Here is a 24,836-nt window from a genome sequence, read left to right on the forward strand (position 1 = left end):
ATCATATGGAAGAAAACACCAGTTATACCCATCTCCCTCAATGTTTTAAGTCATCACCTTATAATGAATAATTTGTGAATATTTGTTTGAGAATATCACCCCAAAACTGGTATTGCCGTGCCCATAGAATTTTCCATGCAGCCTCCCATGTTAGGCCCACAGGATGGTACAGAGGTGGAGAGATTGGTCTGCGGCTTCTCATCTGGCTGGGAGTTACACCCCAACCAACTTCCAGGGGCACAGCAAGATTTATACTTTTTCCCCTTCTACCACCTACAATCTGACATGCTGCCACTAAAAATCTGTTCTCTCTCTAGATGTCCATTTTTCACTCTGAACTGTGAATTTGAAATAGAAAGGGTAATTTGGATGAAAGGCTTTTTTCATATATTTCATATTACTGACAGACTACATCAGAAATTCTTTAACATACTATTCTTAATATGTAAAATCATAAGCACAACAAACTAGTAGAAATAGAAATAGAAAGTTCCATTATTTTCATTTAGGCTTTCTTAAGTACAACATTTTAATAATCTAATTTGCTAGAAAAATATCTGTAAAATGGAAACATTTTTTTCTTTTTTCAAGCTTCGCACTTCACTTTTAGTTTTAGTATAGCTAAACTCTTGATTGACATAAAAAATACTCTTACACCCAGTTATAGCACAGACTATTATAAGTTTTGAATCAGGAAATATTACCTCTGCACACCCATGTATTAGCAATTAATGCCTTTCTGTCACACCCTCTGCTGTCTCCCCACACCATTTAATTCAGTTTCATTTGAAATGTCTTGTTGAAATGATTAAGTTAAAAACAGAAAAAAAAATATAAAATAAATACCACTGCATTTTTAAAAGCTTGGTTTTACCATTTCATCTTTCTCCAACTGTTTAATCCGTGTAGATTTGTCACCAGTAAGGCTGTTCTCTGTGAGTTTATTACAGTTGCTCCTCAACTGGCTGAAGTCTGTGTGGGCAGTGGTGGCCTAAATTGCATCTGAGGTGATGTCCCACCATGCAGCTTCAGTTCCCTGAACACATCATGTACTACCTTTAATGAAGTGAGCAACCTCTGTGAAGGGACTATGATACAGGACAGGTTCCTTTACATGAACCTTGTTCTTTCCTTTGCCAACCGTCTGTCCCAAGAGTGCAAGATCTGGCAGTTCTTCTGGTACATATGTTTGCACTAGCCTTGTTCCTACTCCATGACTTTGTGGAGGTCTGTGTAATATTCTTCCTCAGAACTGGAAGATAGATTCATGTGGAAGAAAGAATTTTAACCATAATAATCAAAACTGTCTTTCTGACTAATCTCTGTCCCCTTCCACCTGGTTTTCTCAATTCCTGTGTACATTTTCTCCAGCAGTGAAGGGCAAGAAATAGTTCAGGGAATCTCTCCTACTCTAAGTACAGGAATGGAGGCATTGAGCCCAAAAGGCTTCTGTCCTCAGCTCTCAAAACTTTTGAAAGAGCAGGTGCTGCTGGAAATTGCTGGGAATAAGTGAGCAACATGTGTACACACATGGCTCCATCATTGTGAAAAAGTTGAAGGTAGATCCCTATTTCTGTTGCATCTTCTTTTCAGGTTCTTGAGGGATTTGACACTGAAAACACAGTGGATAGTGCTTCTCGTAACAGTGATTGACCTTGACTTGGCAGAGTGAACCTCACAGCCCAGCCCAGTATATAGTATGATGTATGAAGATTAATGATTCTGACCTACCCAGCAAAGCTTTCTGAGAGCTCCTGATGAAAAGTAGTATGTAAGGCCTGGATGGATTTATTAATAAAGTACTGGTAACAGTGCAGTCTCAGGCAACATTCTTCACCAGCGTGGTATGGGAGTTCCCCTACATACATTTATCCCAAGGAGGCTCTTTCTTAAACTCTGTACATAATGTTCTTAAAAGCTACTTACCTTGGGGAATATCTGTCAAGAGTCTTGCCATTTAAGGATGAGAACTTGGATGTAAAATATCCTTACAGAGAAAGAAAGAACAAACCGAATTTTTGCCTCTGTAAGAAGATGTTCTGACTACATTACCACTAAGATGCAGCCTTCAAAATTTGAGGAATACTTTTTGATTGTTTCTGTGCTGCTAATGTATCTGCTTTTCTCATATAGACAGACTAGATACAGAATGTCATAATTAACGTGTTTCAAACCGTAATTACCATTCTGTTTAGATAGCTGTTGTTAAGGACAGGACTATGATTTCAATGACAGTGTATGGAAGAGTGTTTTAATTTTTTTTCCAGTGAATTAAGTACTCACAAAAAGCAGCAGATGGGCTTCTCTTGGTACTTCACACCACAGGAAAGAAAGCAGCTTTGCAGTTCAAGCAAAAGGCTTGACATCTGCCTTACTTTGTCACAGACTAACTGGTTGTGGGTGTATGAGTCATTTAGGCATAACAATTTAGAGAGCTGTTTAAAATTAGCTATCTGTCTTTGTAGTTAGGCGTTTAAATAAGTTTCAGAGTCTGAAGCTTCCTCCTGCAGTAAAAAAAAATACTACTACTAATAAAAAAGAAAGTAAAAGCTTTTTGGACCCTACTCATCTGGTTTAGGAACTAAATATGGCTTATATGGCTTTAGGTTCTGATTGCTGAAAATTTTGGCTATTAAATTCTCTACTGTCCTTTTCACAACTGGAAACTGGATTCTTAAAGTTTCTGTCTTCTGAAAATGGCTTGTGCTCCTTAATTTGAATTCTTCAATAATAAGAGAAAAAAAAATCAGAGGTAAAAAAGCTTTTGAGTCTTGTAACCATTGATATTACTAACTTGTGATTAGCACAAGTCTTACAATATTTGAAATCTTGTCTTAGGCATCAGCTGCTAAATTATGTGATTTTTGTAAGATTCCCAGGCTTTTTGTTTCTTTTTAGACATGTTTGTAGAGAAAGTTTAAAAAATTAGAATTCTTGAGTGAAAAGTGAAAGGAGCAAATAAAAATCATTCAATTTTATTCTTTTTAAACTCACAAATTTATTATTATTATTATTTATTTTTTATTTTTTTATTTTAAAGAGCTTGACTTAGGATTTTAGGCACTGTTTTCCTCACATACACGTTCTTGAGAGGCCAGTCACTGTTCCTAGTGAATAAAATAAAGCAGGTTGGTCATCAGGGGCAATCAAACCTTAGGAAAATACATGAGTTGGGAAGAGTTCTGACCATAGCAACAGTAACTTTCCATGATAGCCCATGGTTATTAGTCCATAACATATATCCTCTTTCTCCTCTTAGTCCACCCACAAGCCATCCCATACTCGTGTACATGGCTGGAAGGCACTTTACAACTTTATAGCAGTATGAAGCTCTTCTGACAGAGACAAGCCTTCCTAGGCCTTCAGCCTAGCAAGAAAAGAGTTTGCCAACACCAAAATGAACTTGTCATTAGATATTGAACTGGCTTCAGAGTTTCTCCAATGCTATTGGTCCCTTTCTTTGGTGCCATTCATGTCTTTTAAGGATTAATAGACCCTCAAAGCTTGAACAGAATTCGCTTTCACTATTACCCCACTTCAAAGGTTTAGTCACTGATCTTTGAAGAAAGGAAAGATAAACAGTAACTACCAAAAACATTCTACCATGCATTGTGATCAGAATAAGAATGCAAGCCTTCCGTCCAACATTTTAGTTTAACTCCTCTAGCTGCTAGTAATTTTGTCATTACGTATTTTCTGTTAGGACCTGAACATTACTGGTATGCTTGTTGACAATGCTACTGTTGGTGAATGGAACCTCCAGGGTCTTCCAAATGATGACCTTTCAATTCAGAATGGCATCATTGTCACCAAAGCATCTAGATATCCTTTGCTGATTGATCCACAAAGTCAAGGAAAGATCTGGATTAAAAATAAGGAGAAGAATAATGGACTCCAGGTAAATACTTCATTTAAAATTTTTATGTGTCTGTTCTTTCATGTCATAGTTAGCAATGCAAACTATTTTTCCATCTTATTTTGCCCATGTGTTACGATAATTTGAATCTGTTGTTTCTGGTATATGGCTAGACAGAAATTAAAATAAGACTGATGCAAAATCTGTGACCTATCTGTATCAGGGTCAAATAACTTGTACTGCTTTGATGTTTCCCAGAGAGAGAGTTTCAGGAGAAAATTGGTATTATCTGTTATGTAATATGTATTTTTATGATTATTTTTTAAATTACTTTTCATAGAGAAAGAGAAATATAGGGGAAAAGTAAATGACTTGCAAAACTAAGACCAGAGAGTATCAAACAATCAATGCCACATGGGTATAACACTTTAGGGTGAGCATTTTCAGATGACAATAGGGAAAAGAAAAAGGGAGGAATCAGAAAAGGAGCATGGCAGCCTGAGGCAGAATGGAAATCTGGTGATATTTGAGGCATATCAAACACAGAGTCCAAATTTCAGCTGCATCTCGATGACTACATGCATGTGATAAAAATATGTATTGCTTATTTTATCCACCTTTCTCAGTTTCTGTCTAGCAGTGCATCTTGCTTGGGATCTCTGTCTTCTATTTATTCAAAACGTTTGTTTTTTTTTTCCTTACAATCAGCCTACCCTCCACACTTTATTATGCCAATAAAGATAAGATGGATCATGATAAAGATCTAGAAATATAATATATTTTCAGACCAGATCAAGCATGATACTAAAGACTTAGTTGTTAAAGTATAAAATCTTTCCTACAACTGTAGATTATCACGTGAATACCCTGGTATACTACCTTTACTCAAAATGAGAGTGGTGGATAAGGAAAAAAATGAGAAAGATGGTAAGAACGGGAATATCCAGAGAGCTGTTTACATCATGGTGATGTCATGAGTTAAATCTTTAACCTTCCATGGCTGGGCCTATACTTATATTTTCTACCACCCTTAAGAAAGGCCCAGCATTCAATCCTGCATTAAATGCATTTTCTGGTAGATAGAACATGCTCACAAAATGGTATAGAAACATAGCTAGCAACAGGAAGTATTACCTGAGAAGAGAGAAAAAATAATAGAGAATATTCAAAGATCTTGAAAAAATAGATGTCTTTATTAAAAATATGAAAGAAAAAGCTCTCCTAAAACATGAGAATTTTAGTCACAAAATGATTCAGGCAGTTTGTGACTGCGTGAAACCTATTGTCTTACGGTAGATTACATGGCTTCCTCTAAATTACATTAGACCTTACTTTGGCCCCCAAAAACTAGGTCAAGAAAAGCTCACGTGAATATTATTTCTGAACAGGAAATAATAGACAGAATAATGTATCTCTTATTCCACTGCTCTCGAGACTTGCATCTCCTACTCAGGATTTCAGAGAGCTGCCAAGCTTAGGGCAGGAGAGACAACAGTAATTCTCCCTGAGTTAGAGACCTGTACTGACTCTTTCTACCATGTTGTACCTTTTCCCCCAGTAGTTTAAAGCGTCCTTCCAGCTGCAACTTCAGTTCCCTCCCTAAAGTGACATTGAGCCTGTTTTGCCTACCTTCCAGGTGGCTGCTTTAGCCACTTGCTGGCACACACTTATGGACATTGAGCCTCCGTTTTCTGGTCCAGTAATTGCATATTCACCAATGCAAAGACTGGCAGATTTCTTCTTTCCCCTATTCATACTTTTTGTACGCTATAGGTGATGGTAACAGAATAGTGTCTACCAGGCTTGCCTTGTGGTCACTATGCACAAGTATACAGCATATGAAATCTGTGAGTCCTGAAGGGTACTCTCAAAATTTATGTGACTTTGAATACACACATGTGCAACCTCTAGATACAGAGGAAGTTTTTTTTGATGAAAATTCAGCCAGCAATGAGCTTTTAGACATCTTGTTTCAGCTGCCAGCTGTGTTGGAAGAATCTGAATTCTCCCCCTGTAAAGTCCAGGAGGAGCAGGGTTATGTCAAGAATCTAAATATCCAAGTGTTTAGATTATGCCTATACATCTGGCATATTGTATTTTGCTGTGGTCTTGTTAGGGTTATATTCCTGGTCAGTCAGACACTAACTTCATCCCTCAGTTTCATTTGGACTAAAATTGCACTGTTTTGGTTGAAACAAGTATGCCTATGTTACAACAAAGCTAAAAGTACATAGTGGTGGAATATAGAACCAATTTTTAAATAATACACTGTTTTAAACCCATGTAATTTGCCTCTAGATATTGTAATTATACCTTTTTCGAAGAGTATTCCCTTCAAGACAGGTACTTTATTTTAAAAAGCATGTCTATCCTAGCTTGTTTTCTGGTTAAAAAAAAATATTAAAAAATCATGGGATAACAGATGCTTGGAAAGGCTATCCAGTACTCATCTCAAAGGTATATCTTACAATTATTAACTATAAATAAATGATAAAGAGTCTATGTGATTTTTAGTAACTTTAAGACTTGATATTGTGAAATAGAAACTTTATTGGAAATTCAATATCTGATACGAGATTGTAAGATTGGTTCCTGACTGAACCCTATGAGTATTTACCTGCTTCACATTAGTGTTTTGAACATAAATCCATTAATACTTAAAAGGTATTAAGACGCTACAGTAATTAGATAGATAGACTGATAACTAAATATACAGACAACAGTGAAGAAAAACAGGAAGTGTGATCCTCTGTTCTGTTAAGCTTAAAGCAAAACTTCCATTCATTTCAGAAGAGGCAAGTATTGCTCCCTAGAATGTAATCATTTGTGTAGATATCCCAGGAGGAATATTCTTCCTGAATACTGCAACACTTTTGTACTGTTTTCTTTGTGTTTGCAAATGCATGCTATATTGTGAACCAACCTTCCTAGGTTACAGCTATGAACCACAAGTTCTTCAGAAGTCATATAGAAGACAGCCTGTCCCTTGGCCGACCTTTGTTAATAGAAGATGTTGGAGAGGAACTTGATCCTGCTCTAGATAACATCCTGGAAAAAAACTTCATAAAATCTGGTTCATCACACAAAGTAAGATGAATCGTGAACATGAAAGTAAAAAGACAGTAGGACAGATGTCGGGTATCTGATAGTCTGGATGATGTAGAGATTCACATTTCTGCAATACTTAAAAAGATCAGCAATGAACTACTGAGTTTTCTTGTTTGTTCCCCTTAAGCAGAAAGTTTTAAAAGTGTAAATATTTTTTTTTTTTAAAAAGATCGTATCTATTTTTCACTGGATGAAATTACTTTTGAAAATTGAGTCATTTTTTTATTTTCAGGTGAAAGTAGGTGACAAAGAGGTGGATGTGATGAAGGGGTTTACTCTTTATATGACAACAAAATTGGCTAATCCTGCATATACTCCAGAAATTAGTGCAAGAACAACAGTGATTGACTTTACTGTTACTATGAAAGGGTTGGAAGATCAGCTCCTTGGCCGTGTCATCCTCACGGAAAAACAGGTATCTAGTAATTTGCAATATTTGTTTAGAGGGAAGAATTGTTCAGTATTTGCACCGTGAATATATATATTTTATGTCTTGGCTGAAATTAAATGCAAGAACAAAAATGCGCATTTAAGTTTATTTTTCTGTGTTTTTGCTGAAGGATAATGTGGAGCTGTTTTTTAATTGAATGGGGAGACCTCAACAAACATTTGTTTTAAGATCTGGCCTTGGAAAGAGAAAAAAGAAAATTATTCATTAATAATGCATCACAGGCATATACATGACATATATGAAGCATCTTTATTCCTTTATGTATAGCAAATGCTCCTTGTTCAGTCAGAAAACTCTTTTATTTCTGAATTCTTTTTTTAAACTTAATTTGAATTAGATGAAAAAATGCTTATGAACTCATACTTCTTTTGCCAGCCATGGTCTAGTGTGCAAGGAGATATGAAATTTTTAAGGAGTCTTCAGCACTGACTTGACCCTGCTCCTACTAAAATTTCCATTGATTTTTTGTAAGCAAAATGTGAGGAAGAAAATCTCCCAGGTGTTTCTCAGAAGTTTTATTTCAAAATACAAAATCTGAGACATCCATCCTCCAAAATAATGTGATTCCTATTCTTAAATTGTTCTTACTTCTTTTTGTGTGATCTAATTTAACAGCCTAGTTATCCAAAAACTTAGAAGTCAATTCATTACAGGCACTGGGGACAAGTTTTTTAATCTTTTATTTTTTTTTATACTGTGGCAGTCAACCAATAAATTGTATTGTTCATTTACACTAAAATGAAATATTTGTTTCTTTTCTCATTAAAGTGAAAGCAAAGAAGTTGCATTTTGTAGCAAATTGAACAGCTTATTTATTTCAAATGGAACATTTCATAACTGCACTTTTGTGAGGAAAGTAACAAAGATTAAGGTATAGGTTAGCAGAGCTGCTGCTTCCAGTAAATAACACAGACAGGCTTGCTTATGTGAGAGCCATTCCCCACCTAAGGGAATTCATTCCTCCTCCTTCCACTTCGCAAGAGCATGTTCTAGACAGTGTGCTTTAGTGGTGCTGTCACTTTCTGCAGCCAACATCTTTCCCTTTTGTTCATACAAGCATTTTCCGATGTACAGACAAGCCTAAGAAACTTTCCTTCAGCCTGATGGTCCCAACCAGAGGCGAGAAAGTCATTGCTATGCCCAAACTTCCTGTGAATTGTTTCATGAAAACTGAGAAAGTTACAACAGCAGGTAATGAGGAAAAGCTATCCACAAGCAGGGTGGGACAAGTGCTCAGGGTGTAAAACTTTTAATCTTTACTCCAGTAGATGTCTATGTAAGTAAAATTGAACAGCATCAACAGGAGTGGCTGGGAGTAGCCCAGCTAAGCTACTTGTAGCATGGTGATTATAGACCTCTGATGAGAGACAGCGGTTTAAATCCCTCTTCTCAAGACAGAAGTGAAAGTGGTTTCTCATGGCCTGCATATAAGCAGTTCTACTTTTAAAATCTCAAGTAAAAAGTGGTATAAGTACCCTTTAGTTTCCCTCCACACAGAGACCCTCTGTGAATTTTGTTGTTGTTGTTTGCTATTGTTTTTCCTAGACAAATCTAGTACAGCATTCTTATTGAATGTATGTAGTAACACCTAGATTGCATTTTGGGAAAAAAAAATATTCTTCTGAAAAATATTCTGGATGAATAGCACTGGATGTGCTATGCATCAGCTGAAGGGAACTGCAAGGGTAATACTTGTTTAGTATTAGCACTGGTTGCTGCACAGGGACATGGTTACTGGTGATCCACGTTTATTAACCTATTCATTTAGCAGATATGAAGAAATCACGGTTGTTCTGTCTCTTCTGTCTCAGTAACAGAGAAATGTCCTGCCACAGATAGCCAAAGCTGATGGACCTCTGATAAATTTAGTTCAAAGACAAGACAGAGCACTAACAGAGAATCTGAAAAACAAGTTCTCTGTTACAAACAAGAAGACAAATTTCTGATCACTGAGCTAAAGTAATAGATTAAAGGAACCAAGGCATTCTTAAAGACTGTTGTAGTCATCAACAGCATATATGATCAAAGAAGTATTTAGTATTCTCAGCTTTAAAGTTTTTACTCCCTAAATAACAAAAAGCCTGTCACCTGATATATTTGCTTATTTTCTGAAAGACACACTTTAAAGGCTTACAAATAGAATGGGTGGGGTGTCTGTGCTTAAGATAAACTTGTCCATAAATAGAATTTAAGTATGTACTTAAATGCATGTTCTAATCTTGTTTGTGTTAATGAAAGAGGAGAAAATGTGGAAACTGAATCTGAATGACTGAAGCTTAAATCATTCTCTTCTTTTAGGACATGTTTATTTGTAGCTTCCACAGAGGTACATAATATAGCCCTAGAATATATTATGAACAGTTTCCAAATAAGAAGTTTGTGAGAGTGAATAAATTTGTCACTCCTCCTTTGAAATACAAGAGAGCCTCTCCTGTACTCTATAACTGTGTACATCTTCTTTTTATCTAACTTGGCACATTGTCAAGAATGAAAATAAACTGAAGCCATAGGTGTAGGTAGACTGGTATTATTAACTGCCTTTTCCTTACAGAAAGGTTGACTCGATTGATTAAATAAAGGTACCCGGCAAGGGTGTCTCTGAGCTGTGTTGGACTGTGCAATATAAATGCTTCGTTTCACTTGGCATTGTGTTGACTTGTCTGTCATTGTTCACTTGCCATTGCCTGTCTTGTAGAAATAGAATAAAAATTCCACATCACATAGATAATAATTGTTGTAGTATTTCCTATTTTCTAAGCAGTAGGGGAGTGTATCTTACAAAGTCACAGGATAATAGAAATTAGAAAAGGAAAAGGTCATCCAGTCAATTTCCCTAAAAATGTAAAATCGGTCCATAGAATGCATTTTTCAGTCCTTTGTCTGATTTAATTTTAAGTACTTAATGTAATATGACTCTTATCATTTCCCATTGGAAACTAGTTTCAGTGCTTTATGCATCTTACCACGAAGAAGCTTTTTTGGGGCAATTCAAATGCTTTTTCACTCCTCAGTGTGCTGCATCGGTCAAACAAATGTAGTAGACATAAATTGCTTTAAAATACAGAAATGTTATATACTACAGAAAAAGCAGGAAACCCTGCAATCTATCATACATGAAATCATGTTTTCTGTGTCATTTAAGGCATCTTTCTTTGAATTAATCTCAAATATTCTAATGAACATTTCTGATTTTCTGAATATAGGAACTGGAGGCAGAAAGAGTCAAACTGATGGAGGAAGTGACATCTAACAAGAGGAAAATGCAGGAACTTGAAGATAATCTACTCTTTCGTCTAACCAGTACAGAGGGCTCTTTGGTTGAAGATGAGTCTCTGATAGAAGTCCTAAGAATCACTAAAACAACAGCAGAAGAGGTGAATATTGAGTACATTGCAGATACATTTTGTAAATGTAAAGATTATCTGTAGGAAGATCCTTTTTTTGGTTTTGTTTTTCCATTTAGAGTTGCTATGTAGCATCTGACTTCTTAACAAATAAATGGTAGAAACATTACCATTTTTCATCATAAAAATATTGCAGAATTAAACTATTACCTGGATACTGTCGCATATTCCAGACATACCTTGCAAGCGAACACATGAAGACACAATGCCTCTGTTAGAACACCGATTGAAGCAAAGCTTGACTAAAAATACAAATGTGATCTTAATCAAGACCTTTTACTTTTGCTTGTGCAGTATAAATCAAAAGTGACGTGACTTAATCTGCATGGTCTTTTCAATTAATTTTAAGGTCAGTGAAAAATTAAGTGTAGCAGCGGAGACAGAGGTGAAAATCAACACTGCACGTGAAGAGTATCGGCCTGTTGCTGGTCGTGGTAGCATCCTTTATTTCCTAATTGTGGAAATGAGCTTGGTTAATGTCATGTACCAAACATCCTTACGGCAATTCCTTGGCATTTTTGATCTATCAGTGGAAAGATCTCAGAAATCTCAGATCACAGCAAAAAGGGTACTATATGTAATTGAGCATCTCACCTATGAAGTCTTCAAGTATACAGTTCGAGGGCTGTATGAAAATCATAGATTCCTGTTTACATTGCTTCTGGCACTGAAGATTGACTTGCAGGCCAAGAAAATTTCGCACAATGAGTTTGAAACACTGATCAAAGGTAATTTCTCTTTAAAATCTGCTCTATTTACATATGACTGTGAACTGCCTAATTCAGATTTTGCACTGCTTACAATAGCAATATATTGTATCCAGTAGAAGCGATGATTTTTAACTGGTGAATGAATGCATGTATATTGCACAACAGAGGTTTACAATATAAATTTAACAAAATGAACAGTATAGATTATTCATTGTCAAAATAATGCTAAGATCAGTTATAGGCTATTTAACTGTTTTGCATTGGATAACAGAAAAAAACATTACTTTGTAAGAGGCTGGGTGATTTTCTCCTGTGTACCTCTTTTTCAGTTCCCACATACCTTCATCTGTGAGCTTGGAGACAGTCAGAAAAAATCTCTTTTTATTGCTGGCGAGCAGGCATATGAATGCATTAGAACTCTGTATATTAAAGTGTCAGCATAAAAAAGTGGAAATTTGTTACATATTGTAAAACATTGTTATATGTCAGCTCCACTACATTATGCTGCCTCTGCATGTCACTGCTAAGACACAATGACAAAGAAAAGTTTTGGTAAAATTTATAAAGTTCTGGTGGAGGTGGATTTCACTGTCTCCAAGATAAGCACAATCACATACCAACATAAGTTCGACAGGGTACTTGCCATCTAAATATATCAGCTTGTTTTGCGAACACCAGTTTAATATTCAGCTGTGGCTCGGCTGCATAAGAGGTGCAAATGGGCACAGTGCTGGAGTGGTGTGTGAGCTGAGAGGTTGTTGAAGTTACACAGTTCTGGAAATGGGTGCATGGTGTGCTTTCTTGTTCTGTAGTCTAGATGAAGGGAGACTGGGCTAACCATAGGTCATTTCCACATCTGGTCTGAATGCTTGGGTTTGAGTAATCTTTCTGCTGGGAAAGTATTACTCCAACTCTACAGATGGATAAAAAGAAGCTCAAAAAATACTGGGATATCAACTTCGGGAGGCACTGAGACCATTCATCATTTATGACCCCAATCCGTCTTTGTTAAATAATTCCTTTATGCACACCATAGATCTCCATGTCTTGGTCTGCAAAGATTTTTACTCCCTAAATAACAAAAATCAATATTTTTGATTACTTGTTATTTTTTTCTCTTTTATCAATTTTATTTTTTTTCCTATACGATGCTTTTTTGCTTTGCAGGAGGTGCCAGTTTGGATCTGAATTCCGTGGAACCAAAACCAAAAAAGTGGATCCTTGATGTGACATGGCTCAACCTTGTGCAGTTGTCTAGCTTGGGCCCTTTTAGTCAGCTTCTGGTGCAAGTTGTTAGGAATGAGAAGGCTTGGAAAGCTTGGTTCGATGCAGAAGCACCTGAAAAAGCTGTTATTCCTGATGGGTATGACAGCTTACTGGATCAATTCCGTAAACTACTCCTTGTCCGTAGCTGGTGCCCTGATCATACTGTTGCCCAAGTAAGATAAGCTTTCATACAGTGTTTATGCTATATGGTGTCTCCTGTAGAACTACTAGTTCTAAACTTCTGTCCTCTGACTTTGTTTTTATCATAATATTTGTTGTAGAATGAAGTATTTTGAAAATGAGAAAGATTTTTGAGGTCCTTCTAATATACATGAAAGAAATATTTAATTTATGTAGTTGTAACAAAACATTGTACTTGATGTGTAAGAATGCCAGTCTTCTTGTGTGGTATTTCTTAAGTGGAGCCATGAAACTTGTGAAGCAATTACATTTGTCCAGAGAATTAAAAGATGCATCCCTATTTCTTCACACAAGAAGTGGAAAGAGAACAGCTCACGTTGATGACAGTTGCAATAAAATAGCTGAACTGTTTACTTACCTGTAGCTCCATGCTGAGGAAGTAATAATTAAGACTGTCTCATTGCAGATACAGTAAGAGAAACTGTAATGGAATATCAGTTTCTCAACAGGATGAGATATTTCAATTTTCTTTTCCATATAGGTTTATGAGATGTTCGAACCTATCAGTATATCTTATTTTCAATTTTTTTTTTCAATCTTCAGCTGCACTGAAAAGTAGTACTTCTGATTTTCTTCCATATCTCAACTTTACACATTAGACATTGTGATAGCATCCATGTTGTATTTAGGGGACACCATTTTTTTCAGGGAACTCTTCTTCAACAAGTTCCATGGGGGGTCCATCCTTCTTCCCTTCCTATTCTGTAGCTGGCAAAGGAAAGAAGTATGGGAACTCCACTTACCACAATTTAAACAGACCAAAATAATAAAGCTGCTGCTGCTTATCCATCAATACTTATATTGTCTTGCAACAACCATCTTTGAGACAGAATGTCTCTGAACAGTAATTTCAAAAAGTGTAATTGTTTTAATTGTTGAGGAAAAAGGAGATCTTTTTTGTTATTATTTTCTTTCTTCTTATTATTATTATATTTTTATTATTTTTTTTTCTTTCTTTCTTTTTGTTATTATATATTTTGTTATTATTTTCTTTCTTTCTTTTCCTACTTTCCCCAAACATTATAAGGTTTTACCTCTCTTAACTAGGGCAGAAGTCACACTTAATAGTGGAAAGTGTATTGATTGATGTATTTTTTTTTTGGAGCTGACATCTTCCTCAGTCCCCTTTGATCTTGGGTGTTTCTCTCTGTAATGCTCCTCAGAATCTGTGCTAGTAGTTCACACAGTTGGAGAATCATGGCTCTCAGAAAAGTCTTTTATACACCAGGATAGCTTAGAAATCCTTTTACAAAATGTCCGTGCAAAGAGGAAAATAGAGGCATAAGGAAGACTGAGACCTTTAAGTATAAAGTCTGAGCTGTGTTTATATTCTGTAGAAACAGATACTCAGTGTGGGACTTGAATTGGGTAACCATCAGGCAGGAGAATTCTGTTTGCATTTCCAGCAAATCTGTGGAAGACTCTAACTGAGTCAGTTGAAAGATCTGTCTAGTCTGCTGTCCTGTAGAGCCAGTGCCAACAATACATTCATGGAAGAGCTAAGAATGGGGCTGCTATAAGCATTCTACCAAGCTTTAGCAATCAGTAATTCAGGAGCAACATTTTGGTTGTCCTCAGCGCCAACAGTGGATCTATTTTGCATGGATTTCTGTAGTTCTTTTTAAAAAAACATTTAGCATACTCAAACAACAAAGTTCACAGAATGGCTGCTGTGTGAACAGAATTCTTTTGTTTCTTTGAAGTTTGCTACCTGAGAATTTCAATAGTTGCAACCTGTAGGACTGTAACTTTTCTTTTGTTAAAGTTGAAAATAAAAGTTTAAAAAGTTCTTGTCATCCAGTGTGTAGATATTGGTAAATTCCACGTCAATGATTATTGGCAAATAAAAAAATAAAGTGTGTATATATCTATATATATATATATATTTTTTTTTTTGGTAACTTGTGTTTTTGTTTGTTTGTTTGTTTTTAGGCTCGACACTACATTGCAGAATCCCTGGGCATGAAATATGCAGAAGGATTTATTCTTGAGATGGAAGCAATGTGGACAGAAAGTGACTGTCGAACACCTTTGACATGCTTTTTATCAGTGGGGTCTGACCCCACTGAAAATATAGAACGTCTTGCAAAATCAAAGGTATCCTTGAGTCCATGTAAATGCATTAGCTGGTTCAGATTGGATTCCTATTTTCTTTCATGGCTTATAATACGAATACAAATTTGAGTGTCAGCTTTATGATAGTGTTTTCTGTCACCTGTTTGGCCGATCAACGTAAATGGACTCGTAGGTAGTTCCTTACACTGTCTCCAATAGGAATTAGTTTCTGTAATCAATAAAGAGAAAGAGTGGCTCCTTTGAAAGCATTTCAGAGTACATGATTGAGCTGTAACTCTGACTTGCGTCCAAGAGCTGAGTATTTCAATCCCACTGGCCATACAAGGGGGCAAAGGATGCTAACCTCCTAACAGAGTCACTTGAAGTCAGCCAGTCACTTAGTCATTCTTACAACTGGGGGAACAAAACTCTCCCATTCCGTCAAATCTTAAGCTAGACCTTAGTTAGTTTAGGAAAGTGCTCAAAGATAGAAGGTGCTCTGCGGCTGACTGTTAAAAAAAATCAGGTTTTGCTGTCATTCCAAAAGTATATTGCAGTGAGTAGTTTTAAAATACTTTCATGTTTTAAGGAAGAGTGTATAGAACAACAAGAAGTCAGGCTGCAAAGGTGCCAAAGAGATTACCTGGTTTATTCATGCATGGCGTACTAATGGCACCCCTAAATATATTAGCAATATAAATCAATCATTTGCAGTTGGCAATGTTCAAATTCATGACAAGAATGTATTTTTCACCCTAACATTTTATTGTTCGGATGTCTCCACAAGAAATTGAAACAGTATTTGTGACTACTGAGCTATATAGACTTCTTTATAAAGCAGGCAAACTGTCTTAAAACTAGCTGGATTTCTGCCCCCTATGAATTTCTGCCCCTGCTGGAATTCAACACTCTGAATTAAAATGAAATTAATCTTATCTAGCATTATAACATTATTAAAAACACATATTTTAATTATTATACAGTTTGTTTCTTAGTTTTGGGACCTTCAGCAGACCTGTCTGGGACAGTTGAGGTAACTAAAATTATAGTATTTTCATCTGCATGGTGCATTAAGATGACACATATGTTGGTCTCAATTCACTATTTACAGAAATATTCTGTAGGCAGATATTTTGATACAATTATTTCAAAAGGAGTAAAATGAGGACAATCCATAATGAAAAAATATTTTTTCCTTCTCTTGATGTTTCTATAACATCTACTGATTGTACATTTGAGAGGTAACATTGCTGAGAAGAGCAAGTTATGAGCATATGCTTTGTTAGGCAATACTGAACCAGCTGAATATCTATGCAGTCTGCAGGGGTAGTTGTAGTGTCTGACTTAGAGAAGTGCTAGCTATACTCAGATACTTCTCCTTAGAACAGATAAAGTTTTTGCTCCTTCAGCACATGGCCAACTCCACAGCTTATTCAGCTTTGCTTCTTTCAGGTTATTTAGCTTCTCTTCTTTTAGCTGCATTTTCAGTTTTCACTGATCTGAGAGAAGGATATAGCTTTTCTGATCTTTGGTGTTTTCTTCTTCTTAAATCTTTTGCCAGGATGTGGAGGATCATATGCAGTAGCTGCATTTATACTATTAAATAAAATCAGGTCAGGGCCTGTTCTCTGACTGTAAGGTCAAGTGACCTGCCAGCTTGTGTTCATATGGTTAAGCTTTCTCTCTCACAGCCTCATCCACACTGTTTAGGACTGTCTGACTTTCTTTCTTTTTGGTTTCACAGCAACAGAGAGTTCCTAGAAGGAAAACTTAAAGTTAACTTTTGCAGCTTTTAGCTAGTTGAAGATAGGCCCAGATTGATAGGTCTTTATGCAGCTCATGGCTCACAGCAGAAGAGATAGTCAGCTCTAGGTCTGGAGCAGGAAACTGTCCATGAAACTCAACTCTGTCTTTTCATCAGTTCTTTGCCCACAGCTTCATCTGTACCTACAATGTATATGGGCTAATATACTCAACTGGGCTTGACAATTCTGTTTTTTCCCTGTTGGGAATCAGGCAGCCAACCTAAGCCAGGGGACTGCTTATTTAACAAGAACAGTAAGAACTATAAGGAAGAGAGAGTTTTGCCTGCATATTACCCTTGGACTTGTATGGTCCTGATAGCAACCTGATCAGTTTGTCTTTTTCAGATCCCCTTTTGAGGGCTTTTTTCATCTTCTGTTTTTCTGAATGACTGCACTTGGAGCTTTGTACTCTTTTGCTTACTCTGTTTTAGTATAACTAATCTCCACTGATTTGAGAGGTTTTCTTTGTGGCACAGTGTCACTACATACTGGCTTACAGAAGCAGTAAATCATGTGGCTAATCCGCTACGATAAAAAAAAATAAGAAAAAAAAAAAAAAGCTTTCTTTTTTCCTTCCAGAACATTCCCTGTCGTGCCATTTCAATGGGTCAGGGCCAAGAAGTCCATGCAAGGCGCCTGTTAAATCAGTGCATGCAAGACGGAGGATGGCTTCTTCTACAGAACTGCCACCTTGGCTTAGAGTTTCTTAGTGAATTAATGGACACCATCACCACAACAGAAACTATGAATGAAGGTTTCAGGACCTGGATCACTACAGAGGCTCACCCAGAGTTTCCTATTAATCTTTTGCAGTCATCTATCAAATTTACTAATGAACCACCTCAAGGTAGGAAAACATGCTTTTTTGGAGGGGTCTAAGCTGGGGGAGGGGGGGGAGCTTGATTTTATTTCTCCTCTGTATCACTGTAATCTGTGCAATGTTTTAGTCTTTATTCTTTGTTGTTTCATTAGCTAAGTACAGCACTATGTTAGTCACTCTTGCAATGTATAAAGCATGACCCTTTCAGGGAGAAAATGGATTTGTTTTGTAACAGAAATTGATAGTGATTTTGTTGTTTGGGTAGACCCTGTGGATCATGTCAGCGGTCCTTTAGTGCATGCTTAGTGCATGCCATCACTCTTTTCATGCCATCCTGTTAAACCCAGCCAAAGATGCAGAGAAGAACTGATCCTATGCTCTACTGGGTAAGGAAATGGAAGGGCTCTTCTGAACATTCAACCTAACCCTTCCTAGTTGCAGTATGTAGCTGTGGCTGTTGCATCTTGTTATGTCATCTGGCACTGCTGAGAAGAGTCTGATCCCAGCATCTTTGTTACTGTCCTTCAAGTATTTGTGAGTAGTTACTGAATCACCCCTTAGCCTCTGTCACTGCAAGACAGTAAATAATAAACCATGGTAGATCTGGATACTGGGGTTTACTTAAGAACCAGTGAAATTAGGGCTTTTAGGCAACATGATTATTTTAGACACTCTTTCATGCTCCCACAGCCACACAGCATTGCACTAATTTGGTCTTGACTTCCCATCACAGATATCACAGCTGGTCCAGGAAGGTCAGAGAGAAAGTCAGCAGGAAGGCATGCTGGTTTCATGCTGTGTAGCTGCATGCAGCTACCAGTCTTGAACATTACTGGCCAAGGTCCCTGGGCATCCTCTGATATTTGTCTTCATATGTCTCCTCCATCTCTGGGACCTTGACCTACTTCTGGGATGTTTTCTTCGGCTAGCATGTTCTTCTTGTGCTTTTCTGCACTGTTAAGTCTTCAGTTTTCCTAACTGTAATAGTCTATGAACAGAGGCACAATGTGTGATCAGCCTCCTGACTGGTAGTTCTGACGTACATCATTCTGACTCAGCCAATTTTTGTAACCTGTACCAGTTACAGCTGCCAAGTAAAAGGTTTATGCTTTAGAGTTTAAAATTTCAGTTTTGGACTGTCACTGTCCCACATATGTACACACAGTTATCTGCAGCTTTTCAGTGTTCACAGTTTAAGCTGTTTTTTGCATACCTATTTTTGTAGGTCATGCACTTTCAGCACCCCACCACATTTATAGGCTTCTCCCATTTCTCTTGTATGCCGAAAGTGGACGTTGTGTCTGAGGGGAAGCCTGACCAGTGCTAAGGAAAAAGTGATAAGAACTTCCTTTAATCTGCTGGCTATGCTCCTTCTAAGGCTGCCTACTATCTGGTTTGTCTTATTGGCTAGGAGAGTGCTATTTTGTCTTGTAGTCATCCTGGCATCTGCAATAACCCTGAGGTGCTTACCAGTAGGACTTGGCCAGTCGGATCCCAGCTTGTACAAGTGCATGGAGTTAGTCTGCCACAGTTGTTGTTGAACTTCATGCAGGTTCTGTTGGCCAAGTCTTCAACTTTATACAGATTCCTCTGGACTGCTGCTCTGCCATTTGGTATATCAGCTACTCTTTCTAATTTAGTATTGTCTGCAAATTTGTTGAGGTTGTCCTTTATCTCCTTATTCAAGAAACTGATGAACATACTGAACAATATCTGTTCCTGGTGTACTTTTCCTCTTTTTCTGGCTGCCAGAAAACTGTAAGCCATTGATTACTTACTAATCTTTGAAACTAGTAGGCAACCTGCTGGCATTCTATGATGAGGTGATTGGTTTAATGGATGAGGGACAGCAAACAGTGTTTTTTATCTTGACTTGAAAAAGGCTTTTGACACGGCTTCCCATAACAACCTTACAGACACACTAATGAAGTTGGGATTACGTAACTGGACAATGAAGTAGACTGATAACTGTATGAAATGCCAAGCTCAAAGGGTTTTGGTCAGCTGCACAAATCCAGCTGGAGAGCAGTCACTAGTGATGTACCCTAGGGATCAATATTAAGGTCAACAATGTTTTAAATTATTTAAATGTTTAAAATTTAATATGTAATTTATATATATATATAAAAATACTTAAAATAAAATGTTTATACTTTTAATTAATAACCTGGACAATGGGAAAGAGTGCAGCCTCAGCAAGTTTATAGATGAGACAAAGTGGGAAGAAGGGGTTGATACACCAGATGGTCATGTTGTTGTTCAGTGGGAGCTTGACAGGCTGGAGAAATGGGCTGACAGGAATCTGCTGAACTCAACACAGAGAAATGCCAAGTACTCTGCCTGGGGAGAAAGAAATCCATACAACCGCACACAGTGGGGCTGACCAGCTGCTAAAGCAGCTTTGCATAAAAGGACCTGGAGCTCCTGATGGACATCAAGTGGAACATGGGCCAGCAATATGCCCTTGGAGCAAAGATGGCCTGCAGCACCCTGGGCTGCATTAAGGAGATCATTTCTGGAAGGTGGTGGGAGGTGATACTTCTCTACTCAGCCCATGCTGAGAGAATACCTGAAGTGGTCTCTCCAGGTTTGGCCTTCCCAGCACAAGAAAGACATGGACATACTGGAATAAGGTCAGTGAGGCGCCACAAAGATACTGAAGGGATTGGAGCAGATAAGGAAAGGCTGAGGGAGTTATGATTGTTTAACTTTGAGGAGAGAAGGGTCAGGAGGCATCTTATCATTGCATATAAATGCATGATGGGAAGGAGTAAGGAAAACTGCAAGACATCGGTGCCAAGTGAAAGAAGGAAAGGCGATGGACTTAAGTGGAAAGCCAGGAAATTCCAGTTCAGCATTAGAAAAATAATTAACCCAGTGTGAGGGTGGTCAAATACTGGAACAGCTTGTGCAGAGAGTTTTAGAGGCTCCATCTTCAAAACCCACCTAGATAAGGTGCTGAGTGGTCAGCTGGAGTTGATCCAGCTTTGAGAATGGGTGTTGGGGAAGGTGACCACCAGAGGCTCCTTCCTTGCCTCACCTGTTTGGTGTGATTCTGTGTGATACGAAAACAGCCAGTTTTTTTAAGTAGTCTGTAACCTATTGCTGTCCTGCTGTTGACTGCCGCTCTCTTACCCAAATTATGTTGCTATCTGCAGATGTCATTTATGTATTTATAGAAGAAACTTTACTATACTGCCTTATGTCTGCTCATTGAGTATGATGAGGGAAGGCTGTATTTGTATTTTGGACTCTGGCGGGAAGAAATCCTTAAGTCTGACACTCTGTCTTTTAACTCTCTCATTTTTGACTGTGTAACACATTAATTTGCCCTTCATTTATATGTGTGTTTTACCACTGATTTCAGTTAATGAAGTCTGTAGGAGCTGAGAATTTTTATCCAAGGTCAAATTTAATCCCTCAGTCATTTAAAACTCTTACTTTCAGTATTCATCCTCCTTTGCACTTTAGTAAGATTTCTACAGTGTTTGATTGCTGTAGAAGACACTCTTTCCGTGTATACACTTCACCTTCAAGAGCAGTCTCCTGATAAAAATTTCTTACCTCTTTCTCTTCTCTTCCACCCTTTTTTATTCAGCCTTTTTTATTCACCCTTTTTTATTCATTATTTTATTTTAGTTGCACTGTGATCCCTCCTTATCATTCAAATCACAAATCAAATCTATCAAATGACAACACCCTATAATGCCAAGAAGCAGTGTTCTAATCCATACTATAGCTTATTTACAACTTGCTCTTAATAACAGAAATATGCCTGGGGTAAAATTTAAGTCAAGATTAAATATAAACAGTTTTAGTGTTCTGATACTGTCCTGCTACACTGGTAACATGATGTGATAAGATTCTTTGCTTGATGAATTCCTCTTGATTCTGGAGCTTTATTCTAATAATATGTTGAAAATGTGTTTCCTTGAATATTGTTCTGCATGATCTTTGTGAAATAGGAAAGAAGCAAAAAGTCTTCTCTTGTATCACAAGAAGTACAGTGACTTGGCCATTCTATTTACTGCACTTGAAATCTATCTTTTTAGTCTTGTGTTAAGCTTATTAGGTGGAAGGTATCATAAGACAGACCTGGTGTGAGTAACTCACGCTTGGCGTTGTCTGGCAATGGAGAGACTATGCTTCAGTAACACTGCCAGAAAGCATCTGCTATTTACATATTCCATGGAAGATGAAATTTTGTCAGTAACATCTGCCTGAATCTGTTCCCGGGATATGAAGCTTCAGTGCTCCAACAAACCTCCCCAAGTATTAATATTTCCACTATGAATTTAGGATCTTACCTCATCTACTTGGTGCCAGTTTAAGAAGCTGCATACAGAATTTTGAGATTGCTGTAGGAATGAAATCTAAATAAATTATCTTTGGTAGAACCAAATTTCATTTTATATGTAAATATTGAAATACAGACTACTGGATGTGCAGTTTCATTTGACATGTTAGGTGTCTTTGTCAGTTGTTGAATAGTTATGTTTATTATTCAGTTGTTACTGCTGACATTTGGAATATGGTTACTTAAGTGCAATTCCTTCTGGATTCCAGAATTTAATATAATCTCCGGTCTGTCATCTTCTACGTGAAACAAAATGTAGTTGAACTTTGCCTGGTATGACCAGCTGAAAAGATGATTGATTCAGAGGGATTATTTGAAGCTATATATAGCTATATATAAGATAATAATGTAAATTGGAGGAGTGAATCCTCCTTAGCAGAAGTTGGAGTTATCAATTCCATACATTTTTTTGCTCATATATAACATTTTTATACTTATTTTCCAGGTGTGAAAGCTAGCTTAAAACGAACATACTCTGCTATTACTCAGGATCACCTAGAAGTGAGCAACATGCCACAGTGGAAACCACTGCTATATGCTGTAGCATTTCTTCACACAACTGTTCAGGTTTCAAATTGTTTCTTATTCTTCTGTCGTGAAGCCACGTTTCATTTGTTAATTAATATGTTAGTAATGAAAAACATATCTATATGTAAAGCCTATATTGGCAAATTAATATAAACAGAATAAGAAAGAAAACACGCCTCTATTACTGCACCTGTCTGCACATGTTGTTCTTGTCCCTCCAACAGGGATGGTATTTCAGAGTCAAAAAGGACAGTCAACCAATTAACAGTTAGATTACTCTTCTGTTAAAGTCTTTGGGCATGACTGTGTGATCTATCTTTTAACTAACTGGTTTGTACTAATACTTTAAACCATAAAAGCACATTAAAGAAATTTACAGCTTGGAGAGGAAGACCCTAGTCTAGAAACTACTGCTTTCAAAATGAGAAGGGGTGACGAGGTAAATATAAATCCTTCCTTCACTGAAACCTACAGGAGGAAATGAAGGTGGAAGATGGTTCTGGGTCTTGCTGTTCAGGAGTTCTATTAAAGAAAGTGCTTGATGGATTAACCACAACTTTTCATTGTTCTCTTGACAGATTTTTCAGCATCCTTAGTTTATGTTTGTTACCTAGTTAATTTAATTTTATGGCATCCATGCTCTGATCCATTGTGGTCCAAGTGGCAGCCTGTGGTGTGCTTGCCTTTGGATCATCTTTTTGGAGGTAATTAAGAATATTAGATACTGCTCTAATATCCACATACTGCTAGCTGCATCTCTAAATGAAGCAGCTTTTTCTGTCTGCACGTGCAGGGGCTTCACTGGTATGAATGTCCATAAAAGAACCACAAAAAATAGTCATGGCTGATGGATTTTGGACATCCTTTCCTAAAACAGCACCTTCATTTTTGAAATTAAAAAAATACAGTTCTAGACTCACAGATTCACTGCACTTAAAAAAGAGGGTATTTTCTCAGTGAAAATGTTTATATTCCTCTTTTTTTGCTCATCTCTGTCTACTGATGATAATAAATGAAGAAATATTTAAGTACTAGATAATTAATCAAGCATTTGGCCTTGTATGCATTAAGTGAATTTTTTTTTTTTTTTTGGTGGTAGAATACAGCCCAGCATATTTCATGTATTTTTCTGCACTCAATCTTTTCTCCAGAATTAGTATCTGCCTTTTACCTTTAATTCTGTCTGTCTTACAGGAAAGAAGAAAGTTTGGTCCACTGGGCTGGAATATTCCTTATGAATTTAATCAGGCAGACTTCACAGCCAGTGTGCAATTTGTTCAGAATCATTTGGATGACATGGACATTAAACGTGGAGTGAACTGGAGCTGCGTTCGCTATATGCTTGGGGAAGTACAGTACGGTGGCCGCGTAACTGATGACCTTGACAAAGCACTGCTGAATACATTTGCAAGAGTATGGTTTGGAGAGCATATGTTTAGCGACAAATTTTGTTTCTACAAAGATTATATTATTCCAAAAGGGAAAACAGTTGAAGACTATCTCCAGTACATAGAGCAATTGCCAGTGATTGATACACCTGAGGTAAAATATTTTGAAGTATTAGAGTTTTTATCAGAAAAAATTGTTTTCCAGAGCCATGAGTGTACAGGCGGAATTAGCAGGCAGATCAGTAGGGGTACTTTTGTAGTGGGTGTCTATTAAATATCTGCTAAGCAGGAAGATGAAGTAGATGTTCAGACACTTAGAAGAAGTCTCACATTCATGTGCCCTGGTCCTGTTGGGCAAGATACAGACTTACTAGAGTGAGTCCAGCAGACGGCTGTGAAGCTGATAAAGGGACTGGAGCATCTTTCATATGAGGAAAGGCTGAGACAGCTGGGACCCTTTAGCCTGCAGAAGAGAAGGGTCATGGGGAGATCTTATAAATATGTATAAATACCTGTTGGGAGGGTGTAAAGAAGACAGAGCCAGACTCTTTTCAGTGGTGTCCAGTGAAAGGACAATAGGCAATGGGTGTAAATTAAAAACCAGGAAATTCAGTCTGACCACAGGAGAACACAGTGAGGGTGGCCAAGTGCTGGCACAGGTTTACCTGAGAGGTTGTGAAGTTGCAATCTTTGAACATGTTCAAAAACCCAAGTGGGCACCATTCTGGACAGCCTGCTCTAGCTGAGCTGTTTGAACATGTGGTTTGGATTAGATGACCTTGACAGGTTCTTTCCAAGCTGAACTTGATTTTGTGACTCTGCATGGGATAGAGCAGACATGAGTAGAAAGAATTAATGAATAAAAAGTCCGTATAGTCTCATTTTAC

At 37.3% G+C, this 24,836-nt stretch overlaps 1 protein-coding gene across 7 annotated transcripts in view; it reads left to right on the plus strand.

The window, feature by feature from the left end:
- The window catches only part of LOC310895394 (dynein axonemal heavy chain 5-like), a 154,055-nt gene that overhangs the window by 101,071 nt on the left and 28,148 nt on the right, over positions 1-24,836 (plus strand). For all 7 annotated transcript variants that reach the window (XM_083826723.1, XM_083826725.1, XM_083826726.1 and 4 more), the window contains 10 exons: positions 3,704-3,898; positions 6,788-6,943; positions 7,197-7,379; positions 10,619-10,789; positions 11,169-11,547; positions 12,697-12,968; positions 14,929-15,093; positions 17,436-17,703; positions 22,479-22,600; positions 23,756-24,103. In XM_083826723.1, the coding sequence (XP_083682849.1) occupies positions 3,704-3,898; positions 6,788-6,943; positions 7,197-7,379; positions 10,619-10,789; positions 11,169-11,547; positions 12,697-12,968; positions 14,929-15,093; positions 17,436-17,703; positions 22,479-22,600; positions 23,756-24,103 (2,259 nt within the window). The remainder of the gene's footprint in view (positions 1-3,703; positions 3,899-6,787; positions 6,944-7,196; positions 7,380-10,618; positions 10,790-11,168; positions 11,548-12,696; positions 12,969-14,928; positions 15,094-17,435; positions 17,704-22,478; positions 22,601-23,755; positions 24,104-24,836) is intronic.

Source organism: Anser anser (assembly GCF_964211835.1).
Source record: "Anser anser genome assembly, chromosome: 2".
Taxonomy (NCBI): domain Eukaryota; kingdom Metazoa; phylum Chordata; class Aves; order Anseriformes; family Anatidae; genus Anser; species Anser anser.